Source organism: Mauremys mutica, chromosome 19 (genome assembly GCF_020497125.1).
Source record: "Mauremys mutica isolate MM-2020 ecotype Southern chromosome 19, ASM2049712v1, whole genome shotgun sequence".
In the NCBI taxonomy this organism is placed as follows: Eukaryota; Metazoa; Chordata; order Testudines; family Geoemydidae; genus Mauremys; species Mauremys mutica.
The window spans coordinates 5674811-5683360 of NC_059090.1; the positions used below are offsets into that span (position 1 = coordinate 5674811).

Below are 8550 nucleotides of genomic sequence, written 5' to 3' on the forward strand. Positions count from 1 at the left end.
TCCAGGCAGCTTCCTCTCGCCTCCTCTCCAAGTCAAACAGTTCCCTCTCCCTCCAAGAGCCTGTCGCTTTGTTCCTCTCCCGGTCCCAGCGTGGGCTCCTCGGAGATTTTACATGCTAGTTCCCCTTCTGGGGACCTTTCACCAACCCCCATCCCTGCAGACAAACTTGGGCCAAGTGGTTCCCCCAGGCTTCAGCCATGCTACTGCGCTTCCATTTCAATGGGTGCTAATGACTCTCCACAGTCCCTGGTCTGGGAGGGAGGTGACAGATGACTGGCTCCATATTCAATGTGCATTCAATGACACAGCGATTTTACAAACCCACCGGAGTCATCAGATCCCCCAAACTGGCACAAACGCTTCATTGATTTCATGGTTTATATATTTGTATATTTTGATACATAGACAAGGAAGCCAACAACAGTATTGCGAGGCCTTTCCAGAATCAAATGCCCACGTACGCACCCATATGCTTACACACAGGTACATATGAAGCTTGCAGCATTGTGTTTGACATTTCTTACCCCAGAATGATACTAAAAAGTCAGGGGGACGTGGGATCTGCACAGGAAGTGTTGTTTAGCTAACAGTGTCTGGCTGGGTGTCTCCCTCACTGGCTTGGCGGGGACGTGTTTCACTGAGTCTGCATAGCATGAGGCAACACAGCTGCTCCCTGTTCCCTCTGCTCGGCTGGATGCCGTCACCTGCTGTCTGCGTCACTGCTCAGGGGTTTGTACCGGGCTGGGGCAGGGTCGCCTGCGGGGCTTTGCAGACCAGGTGGGACACAGCTCTGGAGAAGAGCCTCAAGGGGGCGGCTCGTCCCCGGGGGGAAGGACAAGCGTGCCAGGCCATGGCTCTGGGGGAGCTCAGGGGAGTTTGCCCCTTGTGCCAGCCTTAACAGACACGTGTCTGTGGGCTCCTGAACTCCTGCCTGCATCACTGTCCTGTGGGGATGGGCCCTTCCTGTGCTGGTGGCTACCGAGGAGACCAGGAGGTTGTCCCAGGTCCCTGGAAGGAACTCTCCTGCTGGGCCATGGGGAGGAGGACGGCCTGGTCTAACCAGGCTACAATCTGGGCCTGCAGGGTAGGGCTGGGAATTTTAAAACTGCTGAGGGATCTGGGCACCCTGTTTCCCATGAGAACAGAACATCTGCTCCCCTAGACGGTTTTGCAGAGCCCCCCCCCCCCAGGAGGTGACCCCGCCGTGGTACAGACACACACCCCATGGGGACCTTGTTGGAGGAGGTGTACTCGGGGGGCTGCTAAACCCGGCTGGAGACGCTGCATCCCAGCAGAGCTGCCAGCAACATCAGGCGCCACTTTCTGTGCCCACAGCCCTCCCCTGAGATGGGCTGAGTCAGAGAGCCGGGAGCGGCTCCCCTGGAGTTTCAGATCCTGCACCGGGGTAGGACAAAAGAAGCAGGTTTCTGTTAAAGGCTTAAAAGTCAAGCTAGCAAGAGACGTTTGCAGCTGCGTGTGTGGGTTACAGAGCTGGGGGCTGGTCTCCAGGATTCTCCCCTCCCGGATCGTCTAGCTGGGGACAGACAGGGAATTCGGCTGGAAGAACCCCTGGTATTTCTTCACCCACGGCTTGTCAGGGTTGGCACAGATCTCTTTGCCCATTCGAGTCTTGAATCTGCAGGAGCAGGAGGAGCTGGGTTAGCGAGGGGCTGTGTTGAGACTGAGCACTGTTAGAATGACGGGGGCACCAATTTTCCGAAGGGCTCCGCAGGTGAGAGTTTCAAAGGTGCCCAAGTCAATGGGACTTGGCTCCATATGACTTTGAAACGCTCAGCCAGCCCCCAAAGCTGGGGCCAGATTGGCCAAAGAGCTCGGCGCATCGGGCGCACATTGCCTGCTGAGCTCACCCAAAAACCCTTCCCCAGCTGTGCGCGCCGAGGCCGAGCCATTGGTGACCTGGCCCCGGGACTGGGTTTTACACCTGAGCCACTTCCCTGACTGCAATGGGGCGGCTCCTGATTTACACCGGGGGCGTGAGAGCAGGGTCAGGCCCGGCATAGCTGTAGGAATGAGTGGGAGGGATAGTGCAGTGGTTTGAGCATTGGCCTGCTAAACCCAGGGTTGTGAGTTCAATCCTTGAGGAGGCTACTTAGGAATCCGGGGCAAAAATTGGTCCTGCTAGTGAAGGCAGGGGGCTGGACTCGATGACCTTTCAAGCTCTAGGATATTGGTATATCTCCAATTATAATGGCTGGAGAGGGAACTCATCTCCCCACGGCTGATGTTGGCCGTCTCTGGGAGCAGAGTGCCTGCTGAAATGAGCCTTTAACTGCTCGAAGAGCCACAGCCAGGCTACTCCAGTGTCTTCGTGAGCCACCTCACAGGAAAGCCAGGACCTGGATTCTAAGCAGCCCAAATGTCTCCCTCTGCCCCAGCAAAGGCAGCTGGGTTGGTGCTTGTTCAGGGGCTGCGAGCTGGCACTCCCATGGGGCAGGGCTAAATCCGAGTGCAGGGCAGAGGTGGCCTTGGCTGGGACGTCCCAGGGAGCAGCAGGAAAGGCCGGGGACGTTTGGCTACAGGGCGTCCAAGCATTTGCAAGGAGCCCTCGTATGTGCAGCTGCATCGGCTGGCTCACGGCATCGACCCCTCCCCTGGTGCGCCCCCCATTAATCCCCTCACCCCTCACTGTCACCCTCTCCTTCTTCTGGCCAGCTGTGTTCCTCCCTCTCTCTGTCTCCTCCCCTGCGTCTCTCTCATCCCCCGGGGCCCTGTGTGTGGGGATACTCACACCACGGCGCGGTGGGAGCACTCGGGGTTGGTGAGGAACCAGCCAACGATGTTGCCTTTCTTGATCCTGCTTGTCTGGAACTTGAAGCAGCACTTGTTCGGTGCGCCAGGAGCCTCTAATGGGGCAGAAAGCAGCTCACATGAGGGTGAAGTTACCTAGATGGGACCCCATATCCCCTGAATGGGCCCAGAGCATCTGCCTGAGCTGTTCCTGGCTGGCTGGCTAATTGTGGCCCTAGGTCGCAGTAGCTTGGGTCCGATTCTCCCCTCACTCAGCTCTCCCCGTGATAACCCCTCTGGGTTAGCACATTCTCAGCCGGCGTAAATCAGAGCCTGCCCTATTGACTGGAGCCGCCAGAAGAAGTTTGCCCTAGTGAACACTGTGGAGCTAATACACCTCGATGGGAGGGCTCTGCTCTGCCTCAGCCACATGCCTGCCAGCTCGGCTGTCCTGGCAGGATCCTCACTCCTGGGGAAACCGTCAGTGGCTCCTGGATTTGCAGAGTCCAGGCAGAGTCTGCCGCTCAGAGCAGCTCCTCCCCATAACCTGAGCCTGTTTGAGCCAGAGTCCCCAAGAGGGACCCACCGCCCCATGGTGCCATTGTCACAGAGTCACTCTGCATGTGCAGTGTTCAGAGAGTGGGACCATCTGGTGAGGGGCAGTCTGGGACCCCTGTGTTCTGCCCCCCATATCCCAGCCATGCCCTGACATCTCTCCCCATCTTGACTCTGCACTGAGATCCCATGGTGCTCCCTGACCCAGGTCCTATCTCCCCATGGAGGCCGCGGCAGAGGGCACCTGTACTCACTCTGAGCCAGGCTCTGGCAGCAGAACGAAGCCAGCAGGAGAAGCGCGCAGACAAGCCCAGTTGCCTTTGCCATGGTGAGATGGAGGAGGGTCCTGCTGGGGCCGGTGAGCAGGATTCAGCTGCAGAGGAGCCTTCTGGCTGGATCTGCCTCCCCGGGCTGCTTTTATCGGGGTGGTCTGCTGTGGGCGGATGGGAAAGGATCCGGCTTCAGCTGCATGCGTGGACAGGGAGGAACCAGCCAATATCCATTTCTCAATCCACAGAGAGATGGGGATTTTCTTTCTTTCCCAAATGATCCTGGTGAAGGAGTGATATGTCTCCTTTGCTTCTAGTGCTGGAGGCCCTCCAAACTGTCCTGCAGCCAGGAGCTCGCCTTGTTATTGTCAGCTTAAACTGTAACCGCAAACATTATCTTCTGCCTGAGCTTTGCTGTTCCTAGGGTTTCTCCCTGCAGCCCCCTTTGTCCGTGCCCCTAGCCTCACGCACTTTTGTGCTCTGGAGTTTGAGCTAAGAGGACCCAACTGGTCTGATGGTCAGTGTGAGTCAGGAGAATGGCTCTGCATTTCTATGCAGCGTCCTTGTAGCTTAGGCCCCCTCCAGATCCCCTGGGCCGAAGGGACCTTACAGGATGTCTGCACAAGGAAGGCACATAGCTTAGGGCAGGTGCCTGTGCTCTCAAACTCATTAACCCTTGAGTCACCGCAGCAAAGCACACCCAGAGAAACACAGGGTTACCAATGATTGTTCCCACTTCTATAACTTCTTACCCCTTGTCATGTCTAGTTGTAAATGTCACAAACCCCCGAGCTGAGTGTGGAGTGTGGAGAACCATGGATCTGTCTGTGTAGCGGCGCTTGTTAACCACGTGGATAGCTGTGACCTCGATCCAGCAGGAGTGTGAGCAAGGGCTAGGCCTGGGCGCAAGGACGGCCAAGTGTGAGGAGAAGCCCCGACCCTGGACGTAAAGAGTCTCAGGACCCCACATCCTTGTCCACTGATGCAGGGGGAGCTCTGTGGACGTGCAGCAGCTGGGCTGGACCCTTGCTGTTCACCTGCAGGAACATCTCAGGTGAAGGCAGGTCAGCCTCAATCAGGTCAACTCTGGCCCATCTCACTCGCCTTGGGTGGCACCTGGAGGTTTCCAGTCACCTCTCAGCAGCACTGGGCCGGGCCGCTCACGCCCTCTGGGCCTGCCATGCTGCGTCCTGGAGGCTGTTTCGGCCAGGCTTGGGCTAACCAGGGCATGGGTTTAGTCAATAGGTCAATAACGTGCCACACTGGTAATTAGTACAAAGGGTCAATGTTGGGATATTGTTAGCCTTTTCCAGAGGGTCTGGCTGGAGAGTCTTGCCCGCATGCTCGGGGTTCAGCTGATCGCCATATTTGGGGTCGGGAAGGAATTTTCCTCCAGGGTAGATTGGCAGTGGCCCTGGAGGTTTTTCGCCTTCCTCTGAAGCATGGGGCAGGGGTCGCTTGCTGGTGGATTATCTGCTACTTGAAGTCTTTAAAGCACGATTTGGAGCATTCAACAGCAGAGTCAAGGGAGAGAATTAGTTCATGAGTGGGTGGATCGGCTTATGTGGCCTGCATCTTGCAGGAGGTCAGACTAGATGATCATAATGGTCCCTTCTGATCTTGAATTCTATGATTCTATGATTCTATGATCATGCACTTGCACGGGGCCCTCATCTCGGGGGGACCCCAATCACCAGGAAAAAAGACAACTGCGCAGAACCGCACCGCCATTTGCTCCAGTTTGGCTGGCCACCCCTTGGTCATGACAAGGGGCAGGTGAGGGGTGGCTGAGCAGCGCGGGGCTATGGGAGTGCACAGGCAGTGGAGCTGGGTGGCTGGGATCAGGAGGAGTCGCTTTAGCCCAGGATGGGGCCAAAGCAATGAGCCGGGGCGGGGGGAGGGCAGGAAGGTGGTAGGCTCTGGGGTGAGTGGGGAGCACTGGGGGGGACAGTGCGGTGAGGGGTTATGACCAGTGGGGTTGAGGCATTGAGGCTGGCCTTGAGAGGGCAGCTGGGGTATGTGGGGGGCAGTCAGGATAAGTGGGGCTGGTGGAGGGTTGGTGGGGTATATGTGGGGTGGGAGGGGCTTTTGGGGGTCTGGGTCTGGGGTGGGGAGAAAGGGGCATTCTGGGGTCATGTGGGGAGGGGTACGTGTAACCTGGGAGGGGCATTCAGGGGTCTGGGTGGGGTATATAGGGGGCAGGGGTGCTTTGCTGTTTAGTTTACAGACGGTGGGGGTGCCCCATTTCCACAGTGCAGAGGGCCCAACAGTTTTCAATCCAGGCTTGGTTTCAGCCTCGCTTCAACGGACGCCAGGAAGGTCAGGAACGAGAGCGAACGGAATGGGGAGGACGTGCGCTGTGGGTCAGGAGAAGACCGGACTGTGAAGCTCACACTCCAGGAGTTGTTGGCTCAGCCATAAGTCTGGTTCCCTTTTCTTGTTTGCCCAGCGTCGGGCTAAGGAAGGCGCGGCGGTGATGGTGAATTCCGGTGCCTGGCCGTGGTGGCAGCAGATGATACTGATTGGCACTAGCTGACTCCCATAAAACACCCTCCTTGCTCCACCCAGCAAGGGCCAGAGCCAGCTCTCCCTGCAGTCGGGGCAAGGCCTCCCCTCGACACCTGGGAACAGGCCCCCTGGCTAATCCCCCCTGCACAGCCCCAAGCTTGTGGGTTATCAGATGAAATGTTTCCATTTCCAGTTGCCCAAGCCAGTGATCTTTTCAGAATTTGTCTTTTCAAAGAAAAACCGAAAAAGTTTTTTTTTTCGGCGGAGGGCGGGGAAGCCTTCTGCAAACCCAGAAACGTTTCCATCTTCATGGGAAAATTTCATGGGAACGAACATGTCAAGGCTGAATCCCCACTCTGGCGTGTCGAGTGCAGAAGGTGGGGGCCTGCAAGGATTCTAAAAATTAATACTGGCTGCTCCGGGCTTGTATTAACCTCCCAAGGTTACAGCTTTTCTCTGACCTTGGCTTGGTAAACGCTGCCGTCGCTCAAGTGAAAAACTGTCTCTTGCAAATCCTGCAAACACTCACTTGGGAAGTTTTCTCTGACGTCCCTCGGCTTTTCCACCCCTCCCTTGGGGAAGCCGAGAAAGAAAACAAGCAAAAGGAAAATCCAGCTGTTGCTACGAGCTAACTGAAAAACACGCATGGACATTTTAAGACACAAAACCAGGTTCTTAAAAAAAGTAGATTTTTATTAAAAAAAAAAAAGAACGGAAACACATCTGGAACATCAGGCTTTTGCTAGATTTTATAAACCAACCAAAAAGGGTTTAAACACCAGGAATGGCTCCCTGGGATCCAGCTTAACATTACAAAAGAAAACAAAAATACCTGAGCTTAGCACAGAGGAAATCCACAAGCCAAAATAAAGAAATAAACCTGATCGCGTCTATCTGAACATTCCCTGTCCCGGTGAATCCTGCTAGGGATGGAAGATGATTTTTCATGCCTGGTCCAAACTTTACACAGCATTGCTGCTGCGCCTGCCCAGAGGGAACAGCAGAGAGACAAAGGGAAAGCTTCCCCCCCATTTTAAAGAGCTCTAGACTTCCCATTGGCAAGTTTGGTCAGGTGCCCACCTTTACCTGGGGGGCTTATTTTTAACCCTTTACAGGTAAAGCAAGCAGAGAACAGATACCAACAGGGACTTTATAGGTAACTGACTGGCTGGGTGTCTATAAAAGGGAGCTCCCCCCCCCACACACACTTCATTCATCACAGAACAGAACTCCATTCCCTTACCAGCTGTAGTGACAACCTCATTCCGTCGGAATGAACCCGCTGGATCAAATCTGGGCCGGGTCCATTTATGGACACTTCCTCCCATCAGAAAACCATTGGGATCTATTGTTAGTACATTTCGGTGACCTCTGCAGGACCCTTGAAAATCCCTGATCAGCTCTTTCAATATAAACACGGTGAATTGCATAATTTCTTTGTCTCGGTTTTGTGTGGGGGGGGGTTGCTAATGATGTTGCAGTTTGTACTTGTGGGGTCTGGATGGGGTGGGGTATCTATGGGGCGGGGTGAGAGGGGTCTGTATGTCGGAGGGGGAAGGACCCACTTTGGTTCCATAGTCAACCCAGTGAGGCCCAATCTGACATGACGTGTGCCAAATTAGCAAAACTGCATGAACCCAAGCCCTCATTCAAGGCTTAATGCAAGGGACATGCAAGGCTCCTGCCTAGCTAAGGGCATATTCTGGGCACAAGCCTAGCACTCGGGCATCCCCGTGAGTGCTGTTGTGATAACTGGGCCTAGAAATTTACCCTAATTATGAGCTCAACTGAAAGAAGGGAGTAAAAGTTCAGAAAGTGGCACAATAACCTATAACAACAATCGCTGATGGGAAACGGTAAACAAGGGGGTTGGATAGCTCAGTGGTTTGCGCGTTGGCCTGCTAAACCCAGGGTTGTGAGTTCAATCCTTGAGGGGGCCATTTAGGGAACAGGGGTTAAAACAAACAAACAAAAAACTGGGGATTGGTCCTGCTTTGAGCAGGGGGTTGGTCTAGATGATCTCCTGAGGTCCCTTCCAACCCTGATATTCTATGAAGGGAGACAAACTGATTGAATTAGTCCAAATAAAAGGCCTCCTGATGTAACTCAGTGATTGTGTTAAGATTGTGCCTGATAAACAAAAGAAGTGTGGGAACAGGAATATGTCAGACATTAGGCTTAACTGGGGAACAAAATAATGAGGGACTGGGCTATTCCACTCATCGCTCACTTTTGGGGTCCTTACTAACAGAGACTTAAGGAGGAAAATTAGCTAAGGGGTGTTGACTAACGTCTGCTGGCTAGCATATAAATCTGTCATATTAATAATATGTATTATACACACCATATATTATATTCATGTGCATTAAGCACCAATAACTTTAAGCACAAATATTATAACAGTGATACAGCCTAAACTGGCCTCGCCCGTAATCCTATTCACTTATGCCAAGTATCCCAGAACACCCTG

General features: G+C 54.2%; 1 protein-coding gene across 1 annotated transcript; it reads right to left on the bottom strand.

Annotated features, from left to right (window-relative positions):
- Positions 1-996: 996 nt before the first annotated feature.
- On the bottom strand, positions 997-3806 carry LOC123352880 (C-C motif chemokine 4-like). The gene is made up of 3 exons (XM_044993367.1): positions 3558-3806; positions 2750-2864; positions 997-1636 (listed from the first exon to the last, which is right to left on the bottom strand). The coding sequence occupies exons 1-3, from the start codon at positions 3628-3630 to the stop codon at positions 1531-1533; spliced, it is 294 nt and encodes a 97-aa protein (XP_044849302.1). The 5' UTR covers positions 3631-3806; the 3' UTR covers positions 997-1530.
- Between the last annotated feature and the right edge of the window lie 4744 nt (positions 3807-8550).